The sequence below is a fragment of the Monodelphis domestica genome, chromosome 3 (genome assembly GCF_027887165.1).
Source record: "Monodelphis domestica isolate mMonDom1 chromosome 3, mMonDom1.pri, whole genome shotgun sequence".
NCBI lineage: Eukaryota > Metazoa > Chordata > Mammalia > Didelphimorphia > Didelphidae > Monodelphis > Monodelphis domestica.
Genome location: NC_077229.1, coordinates 292,573,785 through 292,589,856, shown reverse-complemented (window position 1 = coordinate 292,589,856; position 16,072 = coordinate 292,573,785). Strand labels below are relative to the sequence as shown.

At 52.4% G+C, this 16,072-nt stretch overlaps 2 protein-coding genes across 3 annotated transcripts in view; one reads left to right on the top strand and one right to left on the bottom strand.

Moving 5' to 3' along the window:
* The first annotated feature begins 328 nt into the window (after positions 1-328).
* On the top strand, positions 329-2,841 carry CEBPD (CCAAT enhancer binding protein delta). The gene has a single exon (XM_007487152.3). The coding sequence runs from the start codon at positions 1,233-1,235 to the stop codon at positions 2,298-2,300; it is 1,068 nt and encodes a 355-aa protein (XP_007487214.1). The 5' UTR covers positions 329-1,232; the 3' UTR covers positions 2,301-2,841.
* The window catches only part of SPIDR (scaffold protein involved in DNA repair), a 627,114-nt gene continuing 613,691 nt past the window's right edge, over positions 2,650-16,072 (bottom strand). For both annotated transcript variants that reach the window (XM_016431530.2, XM_056823886.1), the window contains one exon: positions 2,650-4,648. In XM_016431530.2, coding sequence (XP_016287016.2) covers positions 4,517-4,648 — 132 coding nt within the window. In that variant the 3' untranslated portion in view covers positions 2,650-4,516. The remainder of the gene's footprint in view (positions 4,649-16,072) is intronic.

Sequence of the window (16,072 nt, the reverse complement as noted above, 5' to 3'; positions counted from 1 at the left end):
GGTGCCAAGGAGAGAGGCGGGGGCCTGCAGCAAGCGTGTGCCCAGTCTGAATTGCACCAAGCCTTTAGTTCGGGTCAAGAGGCGATGCTGGCTGGTGGGTCAAATGCTACATGCATAGATACACAAATAACAAAACTCAGCTTCTTGCCTCAAGAGACTATTTCGTTATCTGTGCCTTTGTAACCTCATGCACCGTAGAGATATTTGCCTGCATTTAAACCTCATTAAGCAGCGAATGAGTTTGTGCCAGCGCACTCGCTCTCACCCCCCCCCCCCGGGGGACGTGAGCGGGTTCCCGGGGGCCGCCTGTCACTTCATTCTCTAGTCCTTGCCTCCGGGGAGGGATCAAGTGGGGATATGGCCATCACTGCCTCCTCCGCCCCCCTTATCTAAATGGCCCAGTGACCTTGCTCCCCCAGGAGGAGGGAGCACCCGGCCCTCGGACCATTCCAGTGGTTTGGCTTCCCCTCCTTTCACCTGAGGAATGAGGTGGTTCAAAGACCCATAAACAGGAAGGAGGGGATGAGAACACCAAGTCCTGCACGTTGAAAAACTGGCAGAGGGAGGGTCCTTCCCAGCAGCCGGGCCCGGGCCGTATCCCGCAGGGGGTGGGGGAGGCGGGAAGGAGGGAGGACCAGAGGTAGGAGGAAGAGCGCGCAGCTCCAGCCTTCTCGGCTCCCGGCTCCCGGTTCCCACGTGGCCCGCACAGCTCAGAGGTGGGCTGGCGCCCGCAGCCCCACATCCAGCTCTGAAGGCGTTCGCTTCCCCGGCCGTCCTGGGCACCCCCCTCGGGCGACCGGCCCAGCTCGGAGCCGGAGGGGGCTGGGGCAGCCCGTCCCTGCCGATCCCTCCCCTTCCCGCTCGCCCGCCCCCGCACCAGCTCTCCCAGGGTTCGGATAACACCGGGCGCCGACCCGGGGGCGGGGCCTTCACGTCACAGCCCCAGGGGTAGAAAAGGGACCGGTTTGGGCTGCACCGACCCGGTGAGAGTCTGACAAGCATCTGGGCCGTGGGAAGCTGGGGGGAAAAGCCAAGGAAGCAGAGGAGTATGAGAGAGTGAGCGAGGGAGTCCCAGAGCCAGCGAGCAGCACCAGTGTCCCAGTTCCCAGCTCGTGCCGGCCCTGGGTGCCTGTCCTAGCCCAGCACTCTCGCTGCCCCAGGTGCGGGCTTCCGTCCTGCAGGCGCGCGCAGCCCAGGGCTCGGCCCTTGCCTGCAGGTGCCCGCCCGGCTCCATGAGCACCGCGCTCTACAGCCTCGACAGCCCGGCATGCTACAGAAACTGGTCTATGGAGCCGGCCAACTTCTACGAGACCAATAAGGGCGGTGGCGGCGGCGGTCCTGGGGGTCTGGGATCCTCCTGCAAGCCCGGCCGGGGCCCCCAGAGCGGCAGCGAGGAGCACGGGGGCAGCGGCGGCGGCGGCGGGGGAGGAGGAGGAGCGGGAGGCGGTGGCGGCGGGGGCGGCGCTAACCTGGCGGAGCTGAGCGCGGCTGCCCCGGCCATGTACGACGACGAGAGTGCCATCGACTTCAGCTCCTACATCGACTCCATGTCCTCCGTGCCCAACCTGGAGCTGTGCCACGACGAACTCTTCGCCGACCTCTTCAACAGCAATCAAAAACCCGACCGCGGGGGTGGCGCGGGAGGCGGCGGGGCCAGCCACGCCAGCGCAGGGGACTACGAGTACCTGCCCGGGCACCCCGCGCACCCCCACCCCCAGGCGCATAAGGACTTCGCCAGCGCCATGGCCAGCCTCTTGGGCGCTGGCACCAGCGCTTCCCCGCCGGGGGCTCTGAAGCAAGAGCCCGACTGGAGCGACAGCGACATGTCGTCGTCCTTGCTGCCCTCGCAGATCGCCACCTGCGCGCAGACCATCATGAACCTGTCGACTGCCGGACAGCCCACCCCGCCCACCTCCCCGGAGCCTTCGGGCTGTAGTTCCAGTTCCAGCTGTTCCAGCGGTCGCTCCCCCTCGGCGCCGGCGCCGCAGCCGCCACATCTAAGCAAGGAGAAGGGCGGCGGAAGCGGCGGCAAGAAGTCTCTGGACCGGTTCAGTCCCGAGTACCGGCAGCGGCGGGAGCGCAACAACATCGCTGTGCGCAAGAGCCGGGACAAGGCCAAGAAGCGCAACCAGGAGATGCAGCAGAAGCTGGTGGAGCTCTCTTCTGAGAACGAGAAGCTGCACAAGAAGATCGAGCAGCTGACCAGGGACTTAACGAGCCTGAGACAGTTTTTCAAACAGCTGCCCAGTTCTTCCTTTCTTCAGGCCGGCACAGCCTCCTCGGGCATTGACTGTCGGTAACTGGGAGCCAAGCGGGGGTGTCGGGAGCTGTCGAGGGGGACGGGGAACGGGGCCGGGGTTGGGGGGCGGCGCGGGATAAAGGAGCGGGTGGGAAGAGGGACAGAGACGATTAGTGAAACTATCAATACCTCAGAGACTCCAAAGATCACCTTGTAGCAGAAAGTACCTACGTGTTTTCACAGCCTGTTCTGTGGCATGCAGCAAGAAACGTGAAATTGTTGCTGGTTTTGTTTCTTTTGAACGCGGTAGCTGGACGAAGCTACACTCTGGATAAACTCGAAACCAAAACTGCAAGAGAAGCTATAAAATGTTTTCCTTAAATTATTTTTGTAATGGTAGCTTTTGTCTGTCTGTTTGTTTTTCTACATCTTACTCCCGTTGATGCAGCTATGGTACATTTGTAAAAAAGAAAATGGTTAAAAAAAAAACACCCAACAACCCAACCTTTGTATTGTAGATAAGAGGAAAAGCCTGAGCATGCTCAACTTTTTATATTAATTTTTACAGTATTTCTAAGAATAAAAAAAAGCATTTTAAATCACTCGTGCTTCTTGTATTCACAGTGACCTGGTAGGGAAAGGCCACAGGTGGACCCACACCTCTGGCAGTAGCAGGGAGAGGCTGGGACATACTCCGGAGAAACTTGCTTGCTCCGACATGCAGGTAGCTCACGTGATTCCGTGGTGTAAAAGTTCACTCCCGGTGCGTCAGCCCCAGAACACTCGGAGCTCCAACTCCCCTCGCCCGGGTGGTGGAACGTGTCTGTATTGGCAAAGGGGGGGCTACAGCGTTGGCACTTCCGAACCCATCACAACTTGAATATTGGGGAACTATTCATTTGGATTATTTGCCCCAAAAAACCCCGTGTGTCCCCCTAAATTTATATTTCAATATGCCCTGGAATCTATATTTTCAAACATACCTGGGGAAACTACTCGGCTGGGCGGCGACCTAATCCGGAACTAGCTTTATCCTGAAATCCCACCCCCACCCCCCAGTTCCTGGACCTGGTCTGAGGGGATTCCTAACTTCTCGGTTTAGATAAACCAAGCTCTTGTTCCTGGGCCTTTGAGGAGGGGGTTCCTGGCCACGCAACAGGCTTGGTATGTTTAAAGCAAAGTCGAGGGCTTAGAATGGAGGTGAGAATCGAATAAGGGGATTTGGCCCCCTCCTTCGAGGTCCCCACACTGGGGGGGGGGCAGGTTAGTGGCCAGGATGAGTGTTTAATGATGGCTGGATTTTTCTGCGGGTTTCCTGAAACAAGGGCAAATTGATTTTAGAAGCAAACCCTTCAGGGGATTCAAAGCATTTTCTGGTGTCTGGTGCTCTTTGGCAGAAAACCTGCCCCCCCCCCCCCTCCTGCCCGGCTCAGGCCCGGGCCTAAGGGAAGAGAGCCCAGCTAGCAGTTCCTGTAAAGAAGGAGGGCCAGGGGGCTGGGGGGGATGATCCTACCTTTTCTCTAGGCCGCCCTGGCCCCTTCCATTGACTTCCCCAGGCAAAATCGTTAAATATTCTAAACTAAGTCCGGGGAGGTTTCGGGGAGGTTTCGGTGGCCGCTCTACCCCCCTTGGGAGAGGGCAAAGAATGAGTTCATGGCCTCACAAAAGAGCCAGATAACCTTATTCTTATCTTGCCTTCAGGTGGAGGGGAAACCTAGAATGTGGCCCACAGCTATTTCCATCTTAGCTCTGGGCCCCTATTTCAGGGCCCGATGGGGCCGTAAAGGTCTTATCTACACTTGTATTATAATACAGTAGATCTGGGATTGCAGCCTGGTTAGCTATCTCCCTTCCACCCAAGCTTCACCTTTGCCACCGGGTGGGGGGCCTGGCCACAAAGAACAGTGCCTGGACTTTGGCTCCTTGTTGGGGTGGAAGTGTGTGCTTGTCGGGGAGATACTGCTCCGGGCAGCCCGGCGGGACCCTCCTTAGAGCTCAGCACAGCCCTGCCCGCCGGGGCCTCCTGCAACGTCCCCAGGAGGCTGACGCGCCGGCCAAAGTCCATTCAGAGGCCGGAGTGCTTCCACTGCAGACATGGCCGCACAGGGCCGCGGTGTGGGCAATGTATTTTTGTGGCTAGCACCCACTTTTCTAACCTGGTCCCAGAGGGCTCCCTCTGGAAGGCCCATCAATCTTGGTCCTTCGCTAAAGAGGAACCACAAACTCGTCCGTGAGGACCCTGCAAAGTTCATTGGCGGCGACAAGGCGATGGTCCTCTCAGTTTCTTCCAGCGCGGAGAAGTTCAATTTCCTCCAGTGCCACGCAGCTGGTGGGGCGGCCGGTGAAGGCCCGGACCAAACACGCTAAGCGCCCCACCGGCTGGCCCAGCACGCTCTTCGCCTCGTAAGTCTGTGGGGACAGAAGCCGTAAGAGGATTAGGCCCCACATGCTCTCCAAAGAAGGAAGAGCTTAACCCTCTGCCACTCAAACGGCACTAACAACGCGGGCCGGAAAAATGGACTCATGAGGAAGGGATCTAGTCCCTGGGGAAGACAATGAGCACGCATAGAGCACCTGGTGTCTGCACTTGGGCCTTGAAACTACCCTGCACGGGAGAACCAGGGATCAGACACAAACAGAGTGGTGACTTGCCAGGGCCAGCTTCCCGACTAGACCCCCTGCTCTGAATGAACTTACAACACATTTTTTTAAGATTTTAAAAATCATATAAACATTTAAAAAATGGGGGGGGGGGGCAGCTGGGTGGCTCCATGGATGGAGAGCCAGGCCTAGAGATGGAATCCTGGGTTCAAATCTGGCCTCAGATGCTTCCTGGCTGGATGACTCTGGGCAAGTCACTTCACCCTCATTGCCTAGCCCTGACCACTCTTCTGCCTTCAATATTCAATATTGATTCTAAAATGGAAGGTAAGAGTTAAAAAAACCAAACCCCAAACGCACACACACCCTACACAGCATTGGTTCTAAGGCAGAAGGTAATGGTTAAAAACACTCAGAACATACAAACGCACACAAAACCATTTTTTAAAAAGATAAGGAAAAACACTCTCTTTTTGGTTCTATTAATTGCACATTGCCCTAACTTGAGAAACCACAGAAAATACTATAAAAATAGACCCGGGCCTTAGGCATGGATGGGGCCCATTCTCCGGACTGTCCGAGAGGCAGCCGCCCCCCCCCCCCCTTCGGAGCCTGCCTTCCCCTAACAGTTCTTCCCGGTGAAATGCCTCCGTTTCCCCAGATTGCTACCACTGCTTCGGGGCTCCTTTGCTAGAGGCTGCCCCTCTTCTGCTCCTCCAACTTTTGTGGCAGTTATTGGTTCATCCTTTCAACAATGAGCATTTATGACTATCTGACGGCATTTCCAGAAGAAAAGTGCCTGCCTTCAGGCGGCTCCGCGCAGGAGGCAGAAGCTTTCCTCCAAACTGAATCAGAGGCCCACGCGGAGGGGCAGGGGAGGCCCAGAGCTGGTCTCAGAGCCCGGCGGCCTCCCCTTAGAGAGAAGGCCAGGCCTGGGAGGCTCGCTATGACCCTGGGCACTCACTTCACCCCCAGTGCTGGGGGGCAGCGCTGGTCTTAGAAGGGTTACTCAAAGGGAAGGGGAGGCTTAAACAAAAGGAAGAAAGGAAAGTGAAAAAAGAAAAGCAACAGGGCGGAGCACTTCCTGGGGGGCGCTCGGTCTCCCGCTGCTCTGGCTGGGGCTCTCCCAGTCCGGAATTCATCCCTAATGACACGGAGTAACAGAAACAGGAATACTAGTACATGAGGGCCTTCCAGAAGGGAGGCTAGGAGGCCGCGGCTGCCCTCGGGGGAAGCCTCTCCAGAGGCCCGGATGGGGACGGGCCGTTGTCTCCTTCGTGAAGTGGAGAAGGGAGGCGGCCCTCGAGGCGCAGGCAGGGGACAGGCACAAGGTGAGGCCTCCCCTCGTCTCCTCCTCCTGGCCCTTGCTCAGCCCAATTCTGCGCAGAGCAGAACAGAAGCGGTTGGAGCGGTTCTCCGCTGCGGGAGGGCAAAAGCAAAATGTTGCTGTCTGGTATTTCAAGCCCTTCCCGATGGGGCTCTCTCGAGGGATTCCTTCCTGCTTTGGGGTGGTCATTCAGTCACTTTTCGGTAACGCTTCCTTGGCTCCCATTTGGGGCTTTCTTGGGAAAGATGCCTGAGGGGTTGGCCATTTCCATCTCCCGTTCATTTGACATTTGAGGAAACTGAGGCAGACAGGGTGAATCGACTTGCCTATGGCCACCTAGCTTCGGAGGCCAGCACTCCATCCACTGTTCCATGGGGCCGCCCTTCCTTTGTTCTTCCTAAATGACCTTGTCTCTCATCTGTGTGTGTGCCGGGCTCCTCCAGGGCCACCTCCTACAGGAAGCCTCTCCTGATTCCCTCTGGCCGCTCCCTTCCGAGGAGATTACTTATCTAATTTATATTTGCTGAGAGAGGCACCTCCTGTTTCTTTAATAGAAGGGAAGCTCCCTGAGGGCAGAAACAATGTGTTTTTATCTATCTCCAGGGCCGGCCAACAAGTAAGTCCTCGATCAATATTTGCTGAAATGAATTTATTAAATTATTACCATGTGAAGAACCTGCTGGGCATGAGAGAGATGCTGGGGCAGCTGCGGGATGGAATGCCATGCCTGGGAGGGGAGGGGGACCTGGGTTCAAATATGACCTCAGACACTTCCTTAAATGTGACCCTGGGGAAGTCTCTTTTTATAAAATATTTATTTATTTAAATCCTCATCTTTCATCTTAGAATCAATATTATATATTAGTTCCAAGGCAGAAGAGTGGTAAGGGCTAGGCAATGGGGGTGAAGTGACTTGCCCAGGGTCACACAGCTGGGAAGTGTCTGAGGCCAGATTTGAACCCAGGACCTCCTGTCTCCAGGCCTGGCTCTCCATCCATGGAGCCACCCAGCTACCCTCTTAGGGAAGTCTCTTAACCCCCACTGCCTTCCCCTTACGGTATCTAAGACAGACAGGAAGGGTTTAAAATAATAAATAAAAGTAAGACAATGGGGTCTCTGTCCTTGGGGACAGCTGGTGGAACAAGGTGCTCTAGGCTTGGTGTTGGGGAGATCTGAGTTCAAATCAGGCCTCTCAGAAGCTGTGTGACCCTGGGCAAGTGGCCTGACCTCTGTTTCCACTCTACAATGTGCCTCTTTCCCAGTGGCCTCCCGAGGCTCCGGGGAGATCATGCTCAGCACAATGCCTGGCACACAACGGGCGCCACGGAAATGTTCTCCTCCCTTTGCCATGGCCCTCAGGAGGGAGACGGCCTATCCAGCCCCATCTAAGGCTAGGAGAAAGGAGAATGAAGTGCTGGGGGAGCTCCTGGGGCTGGCACTGAGGAGGGGTTCAGGGGGCCTCCCCAGGGCACGGGGCAGGGAAGAGGACGGCTCACACTATAAAGGGCCATCCTGGAAAGAGACGGTGGAGCCAGGAAGACCTATGAGGAGGTGATTGGGAAAAAAATGCTTATTTTTTAAGATTAAATTGTATTTTTTTAGTAAACAAAAAATCAATCTTCCCACCTCTACTTTAGAAAAATATCTTTGTCATAAACAGGCATAGTCAAGCAAAGGGAATTCCTATGTTATCCCTGCTTAAATAGATTTCCTTCTTGCAAAACTTTGACCAAATGGGGGCAGCTGGGTGGCTCCATGGATGGAGAGCCTGGTCTAGAGATAGAAGGTTCTGGGTTCAAATTTGACCTCGGCCACTTCCTAGCTGTGTGACCCTGGGCAAGTCACTTCACCCCCATGGCTCAGCCCAATATGTAGTATTGATTCTAAGAGGGAAGGTAGGATTTGAAAAAAATTTAGCAAAATGGCAGGGAAGGCCCATAGTGGAGGGCTGGTGGCAGGGGGAATCTAGGCTGCCCTCTGCAAATCGAGCCTCCACTTCCCTCTCCAGCTTTATCTGCCATTTGGCTCCTCAGAACCCCCAGAACCAAGCGAGGCACCAAACAAACGGGGCAGGCCTGAGCCTGACCATCCCTCTGGAGAGGATCCTCTCCTTTCTCTGAGGTTCTCCCTCTTTTTTAAGGCAAAAAAACTCCTTCTGTAAGCCATTTCTGAGTTCCCTGATCGCGTCCTTCCTCAGCTCTTATTTATTTGGACTACACTCTGGGGGGAAGCGTCATCTTTTCAGGCAGACGCTTCCCATCTCCCCAGCTAGACCTTCTAGGAGGTTGGTAAGGCAGGGGCCGAGGCCTTCACCTTTTTTGTATCCCCAAAGCTGGGTCCTTAATCTTTCCTGGGTCACGAGCTCCTTGGCAATCAGGAAAAGGGGGTAGAGCGCTTTACAGAATAGTCTAAGTTCATAAAATAAAACTCACGGAATTACAAAGGAAATTAATTCTATTGAAATACAGTCATCAAAATATTTTTCAAAAAATACCGTAGGGCAGCAAGGTGGCTCTGTGGATAGCAAGCCGGGCCTTGAGTTGGGAGGACCTGCGTTTAAATCTGGCCGGGTGACCTTGGGCAAGTCACCTAACCCCAACTGCTTAGCCCTTTCTGCTCCTGATGCTGAGACAGAAGGTAAGGGTTCAAAAATTACATACATATATATATATATATATATAATGGTTTAAACATGAAATATGAAAATATAGAAGTACATAAAAACACACATATAAATATGTATATATGAGTTTATATATATGCATTTAAAATGTATATTTAAATATTATATATATTTATTTTAAATCTTTACTGTCTGTCTTAGAATCAAGTGGCTAAGCAATTAGGGCTTTTATATATATATATAAATAAAATATAAATTATTATATGCCATATAACAATATATGAAATTTATATTTATCTATAATAATTATAGACTATTATTTGTAGATAGCAAATGTTGCTTTTTAATTAAATATGTTTATATTGATTTTATATTATGATATTCATATTATCTTTACTTATATTCAGATAGATGTCAATAACTCCGAATGAGACCGCTTGCCCGGCAGTGCTTTCCACACAGTGGTGTGAAGCAGCCCGACGGGCTCATCTGTCTAAGGCTGAAGCGCGGTTCTGGTAGCTGGGGCTGAACGTTTCCTCTTATTTGGGGGGAAGCTTCCTCCGAGTTCTCAGGGAGCATCTTTCTAAATCTTCCCAGCCACCGTCTGGGCCTGCTCTCCTGGGCGGCCGCTCGTAAGTATTTCTTCAGCACCGACTCTGCGTGGCTAAGACACCCGGGGACAAAGAAAGGCAAAAAAGACAGCCCCCGCCCCGGGAGCCGGGAAAGACAAAGCGCAAGGAGACACAATGGAAGGGTTTCGCGGGGAGGCTGGGGATGAAGCGGGATTAGGACCGGTGGCCTTCCTGGAGAAGGAGGGGTTTTAGCTGGGACCTGAAGGAAGCCCCGGGGGCCAGCAGTCAGAGTGGAGGAGAGACAGCATCGCCGGCATCAGGGAAAGCCAAAGAAGATTAAAGAGCAGAGACATGAGACTCCCACCGAAAGACACAAGGGAGGCCACGGAGACACACTGAGCATGCGTGTGTGCCAAGGCTGGGAAGGCTGGAAAAGGGAGCAGCACTTTATGGAGGCTCTCAATGCCGCTGCTGGCGGCTGACCCGGATGTAGCTGCCATCTGTTGATGGCAGGCTGCTGCTCATTTTGCAGAGTAAGAAACCCAGGGCCATAGGGGAGTGTTTTGGCGGGAGAGGGCTCTGGATCCAGGAGGCCCGCGGCTTGTGCTCTCCCTGCATGGCGCAGAGGAAGCAGCCCCGATGGCCCGATCTTCCCGCCACCTTCTTCTGCTCCCCCCCACCCCCAAGGCCAGGCCCTGTGCTCAGGGGAGCCTGGGTCTAGCGCCACTTTCAGACGGAGCGCGCCCTGTCCCAACTCCTGTCGGGCCGCAGGAAGGAGAGGGCAGCGTCCAGGGGCAGCCCGAGTGCCAAGAACATGAAAGTGTTTGGCCACTGACTGGCCGCCGCTGGACACCAGTGGAATGGCTGCTCTGGCAGCGCCTCTCCAGGGCCTGCGCTCCCAACACGCCTCGGCACCAGTGGAACCACATTAAAATGTACCCGGGAAAGAGTGAACCGAATAATGAAAAGACAACTGAGACCGGCCACCTCGGTGTCATTCTAAGTCAGTGACAGCTAGGGGGTTCATCCGGTAAAGCGCTGGGCCTGGAGACCGGAAGAGCCGAGTTCAAATCTGGCCTCAGACACTAGTGGGGGACTCGGAGAGCCACATACCCCACTAGAAAAAGAAATGGCAGTGCAGCGTCTTTGCCCAGAAGACTCCACAGACAGCGTGGAGGGGGCTTATGCACAGCTCAGGAATGCATTTCCATTGGGGTTTGACACCAAAAGAGGACAACTCCAGGCTGGGTGTGAGTTCAAGTCCCGTCTCAAACACCGGGGAGGGGAAGGCTGGGACCTGGGACCGCAGGCAGGCTACTTAGATGGTGGTGAGGGTAAAGGAGGGGGACATCTGTAAAGAGGCCCAAGCCTGAAAGCTCCAGGAGGAGGAGGAGGCCTGAAGAAGCAGATCTGGGTCCCACCTTGACTTGGAGTCAATTTCACCCTCTGGGCCTCAGTTTCTGTATCTGTAAAATGTGGGAGTTAGATGTGAGGATACTGGCAACCGGTGGCTTCTGACCCTGACAGACGTCAGGTCTCCAGAAAAAGGGACGTCACTGGGCTATAAATTAGGGCTCAAGGAAGTTTGGGGGCTCTTTCCTGGCCTGAGGAACACAGGGAGACGCTGTGTGACTGGCTGTGTGATTAGGTGCCTTTTTTCTCTCTAACCCTCTTTCACTATCTAATAAAGAATTATAAACCAATATACAATCTCCGGAGAATTTTAATCCTAATCATTCTTTAAGTGACAGTCATCTATGATTTAATCTCCCCTCCGATGAAGGAAGGATATGAATATCTGCTGCATGTGGCTGTGCTTTACTAGAATAATAATAATGATAGTGATAATAGACAACATTTAAGTAGCCTTTCCTACGGGTCAGGTACTGCAGGAAGATCTTACAAGGGTCTCATTTGCTCCCCACAACCACCCTGGAACTGAGGTGCTATCAGTATCCCCATTTTATAGATGAGGAAGCCGAGGCAAGGAGAGGTGGAGGGTCGTGCCCAGGGTTACCCAGCTCGTAATTGTCTGAGCCTGGATTTAAACCCGGGTCTTCCCAACTCCAGGGCCAGCACTCCATCCGACGGGTCCCCTGAGGGGGCTCTGAAAATCTGCACCCAATTAAACTGCAAACCAGGGTGAGTCCCGTAGAGGCGGCGAGTCAGACCTTCGGTGACTTACTTTGTTCCTGGGATGTGCACACGCCGCATCAGGGTCCCATAAAACAAGGACCTGCCTCACAGGGTGATGTGAGGACCGAGGGGCTATGCAAACGCCCGGTGGCTGACCGTCAGGCCTCCTCTGAGGAAGGCAAATCTGGATCAGATGGAGACAGGGAGAAATGAAGAGCCCTGACTAAGCCTCCCGAGGACAGACACCGTCTGCACTAGGCATCCAGCCTGGGCGTCTCCGGTTTTGGAGAATGGCCTGAGTTCACTGGTATGACCCTAGGGTCCAAGGTTTAAAATCTGAAGAGACCTGAGAAGTCATTTAATACAATTCCCTTATTGGTGGGGGCTGTGGGCCCGGGAAAGTCCACTGCCCCATCGTTAGGGCTACGGCACACAAACCTAGAGAATCCAGAAGGCTCCATCTCAAATCCAGCTTCATTGCCTAGCTGTGTGACCCTACACCAGTCATTTAACCGATGTTGGCCTTAGTTTCCTCATCTGTTAAAGAAAATGGCCCCTACCTCCCAGGGTTGTTGTGAACATCAAATGAGAGAGTAATTGTAAAGTAAAATTGGGGCACACTGTCTGGTCCATGGCTAGTGCTCTCTAGATGTTGTTGGCTTGGTGGGTTTGTTCTTCCATTGCAAAAAGTCAAGGCTAAAAACCACTCTCTAATAGCACAGCTGAGCACTGACATGTCCAGCTTTTAGCCAATTCAGACTCTGGCCCGGTGACTCAGATACGAGATAGTAAAAGGCATAACATTTAACACGATGACCCATTGACCGAACACACATACATATTGTTGTGGCGGTCACAGGAGTGAAACTATTCTTAAGGTTTTGGGGGAGATGGAATGTCACCCTCCTCCTTCACTAGAGGCCTCCATGCCGCCCGCAAAGACCCCTGACATGTACTCTGCACCCGGTGGGGAGGTCCAGGAAAGGCACAGGCCCTCCTTTTGTAAACAACTTCACATGTTGGCCCTAACAAGTGTCTGCTGGGGGGAATCAGACTAGAAATGGATGTCACCGATTCAGCGTCATTCCAGAGCCAGTTCTGAGGCAAGAGTCCCCTCTCTGGGGGTCTCTTCGTTTCTGTTTCAGAAAATGTCAGGACATCTGGGGTTAAGGAAAATTAGAAATTCAGGTCAATCAATTCAATAGATACTTGTTAACGACTACTTGAAGGGCACTGCGCTGGGCCTACAGATAACATGGAAAAGCCCCTGCCCCTGCCCTTTACTGTAAAATAGTTGGGAGGAGGGACAGCCCTGCCACTGGGAGGGAACCCGGTGGTTGGGAAGGAACTGCTGCCAATTCATCCTCCCGTCCTCTGGGTTTCAGCCCCAGAAGGAAAGCATGTAGGAAGGGCGCAGCTTTTGTTCCAGTCTACCTAACTTCTCAAGGAAAAGGATGGATGAGTGACCTTGAGCTTTCTATTCCTCACGTTTTCCTACAGGGGATACATCCCTGAGAACCTAATGTACCATCCTTCATCCTTCTTCTTCTTTTTAAACTACAGCCAATCAATCTTGCACAGTAAGCGATTGTTCTCTATCATTTTTCTCTTGTCCCTTCATAAATGGCCTCCAATTTCCTACTTAATGCAAAAACAAATGAGCAAAAAACAATATGGAAACTAAAAACAAAAGGAAAATGTGCACACTCTCTATGTTCTGGTACAGCAAATGTATTTATACAACGTCAGTTTCTGTATGGTCCAGCCAGCTGATGCTTGCTGAGTCCCCACGGCCAAATCGACCAATACACTCACAAGCAACCAGCCAAGCAACCGAGTACATTCTTGATACACACATCCAACATCGGGACAGGAAAGAATTCACTGTGTACAAACCCCAAACTAAGTTGGAGCCAGCAGTCAGTGCCCAGGGGAGTGAGAGTTCAGGAATTCCCTGTTTTTGAGGAGGATGGTAATTCTGCCTGTCCTTTAGTGTGTCCAGAATAACTCCTAACAGCAAACACTTGACACCTTAGATAAAATATTTCTTCACTCTAAAGTATTATCAGTCCTGGTTGATAGTCACTAGTGGATAGGATCAGGAGATCACATCGAGATTGGGGAGAGTGGGTCAAATTCTGATGTTGTTGATACAATAAAACTGGGAAGCACCAATTTTAGAGAAGAAGGGAAACAGTCAACATAGCAGACAACGGAACCTGAAGGCCGAGTCTCTCCAGTGGGGCTGTCTCTAAACCTCACAGAAGAGACACCCCATTAGTCAATGCAACCTAGAATTCTGGCAGGTAATTTGGATAATGGCTGGGGCCACCGCCCTAGAATTCTAAAAACACATTTGATGGCCTAAAAAGTCATGACATGTTCTGCCTTCCCCCCGGACTATCTATAATCTTTACAAATATTCTGTCAGGGTCCTGGTCACCAAAGTGGTTCACGCTTGGCACAGAGTATCCCCTGTGCCAAACTCAAAATCAGTAGTTCTGCCTTCGAGGAGCTTATGCTCTCTGGAGGGACATATATGTATATATAAAAATGATATATAAATAATAAACAGAATATGCGGAAAACTATAAATAAATCCTGCTTCAGTGACTATTTAATGACCTTAGGCAAGTTACTTAACTTTTTTTAAAAAATTAAAATAACATGTTAAGATCAGGTAGGGAGGAATCCCATTTTAATCAGATTTGGGTTGAACTTGTGGGCCACGTGTGGTTCAAGGTGCCAACACCTCTGTTCTAAGTATCACTTCGAGTCCAAAGAGACAGTTTTGATCCTTCATTTAGAAGAGATCTAATGACACAGGGAGTAGTGCTCTTCCCAGGGTTCCTTACCCGTAAAATGCGGGGTGCTGGAGCTAGATGGCGTCTGGGGTCCCTTCTGGCTCTAGCCTGACAATCTATATATATTATAAAAATAATTAGCTCCTCCAATTCATTAGGGATTCCCATGTTTTGTGAGGAAGTCCCTTTGGTGTTCAGGGTATGTCTGGTGTTAGCCTTTTTCAGGGCTGCCCGTGCACCTCTGGTGTCCGCCTTTTCCCCAACTCTCCTCTGTGGCTCCAAGGGGTCACCCCTGGGTAATTCGCGGGGAGGGGGTCTACCCCAGGCAGGTGAGGGCTTCCCCCGGGGCTATGGGCTGAGGAGAACAATTGGTTCCCAGCAGACACAGAAGACCCCAGAGGCAGCCACAACGCCCGGGACCATCACTGGTTGTCCTGACTCATGTCTGCCACAGGCCTTCCGTGTGCCTTGGGAGAGCCAGGTCGTGACTTCCCACAACTCACCAGCAAGTCCAGGCATCGCTCCGGAGGTCATTAGTCGTCTTCAAAATGAATGTCTTTGGACCATAAAGGATACTTAGAGCAGAGGTGTTGGTCCAACCGTTCAGCCTGAACTGGATTAAAACTGTTCTTTCCTATCGGATCCTCATGGGAGGTTTGTTAATGAAAAAAAAGAAATATGGAAACAGCTATGATTTTCTATGTGAATGTGTGGCCTGCAGGAGTCATTCTCTAAGGCCGAGGGGCCCCTGCTTCCACCGGAGTCTGCCATCCCTGATGCACGGTGCCTGGTGCGGAACAGGGACTTAATGGCGTAATCGTTATTGCCTTTCAGCCTGTAAGAGGAACAAAATGGCGGTACTGGCGATGTCTTCCGACTCACACATGAATTGGACTCGAGAGAGACGGCCTCGGGGGGTCATCGCCTCTCTTCCAGTCTCTGAAGTCCAGCGGCGAAACAAAAGTCAAGACGGCCGGCGATGGCCTGGGACGCAGCGGATGATACAGGTTTCTCTGATGTCTAACCAAACCCTAAGCACTCCCCAGGGCCTGCTTCGGCTTCCTTCGTGGCCGTAGGAGCACACTGTTCTCATCCGCCCTTTCTCCTGGGGAAACCCTCCCAGGCCAGGGCTGGACACCCCCTGCCTCATGGGCTAGGATGAGGATGGCCAGGTGCCCTCCGCGGGTCAGCCCGCCTGCCATGTCGATTTCCCGGGCTCTGCCACACATGTGTTCCGGCTTCTTGCGGCCACAGGTGCCCGCTGGGTGGACTACAACCCCCAGGAGCCTTTGCTCCACTTCCCCAGAATGCCTTGTAATCTCACCTGGGCCAAGATGGAGAAGGTATTTAAGCTGATTCAAAAGCTTTTGAGGGCTCGCTTTTTTGGACTTCCATTTTGGAGCAGACGTGGCTTTTTTTCGTAATGTAGGTGAGGTTGTGTCTAGGCCTCTCGATGGCCTGGACACGTGTCTCTTATCCTGTATTTTCTTTAATCCTTAATCTTCAATAAACCTCTAAAAAATATAATACTCCTTGCAGAGAGAAACTAATTTCTACCTGCCTCAGTCTCCCATCTCCCCTAAATTTTAATCTTTACAGTTTGGCGTAACCACTTAGGGAAAACGAAATATCTCAATCTTCTGATTTCTTTTCTGATCTTTAGTTCAACTTTTAATATCTAATACCTAGAAAATTTTTTTTGAGCCATATCTCTCTGGCCAAGGTTTTTTTACCCAGCAAAGCTGCTACAGGCTCCGGACCTGTTGCATT

Excerpts from the sequence above, each read along its gene's own strand:
- CEBPD (XM_007487152.3), top strand. The coding sequence starts at position 1,233 with ATGAGCACCGCGCTCTACAGCCTCGACAGCCCGGCATGCTACAGAAAC.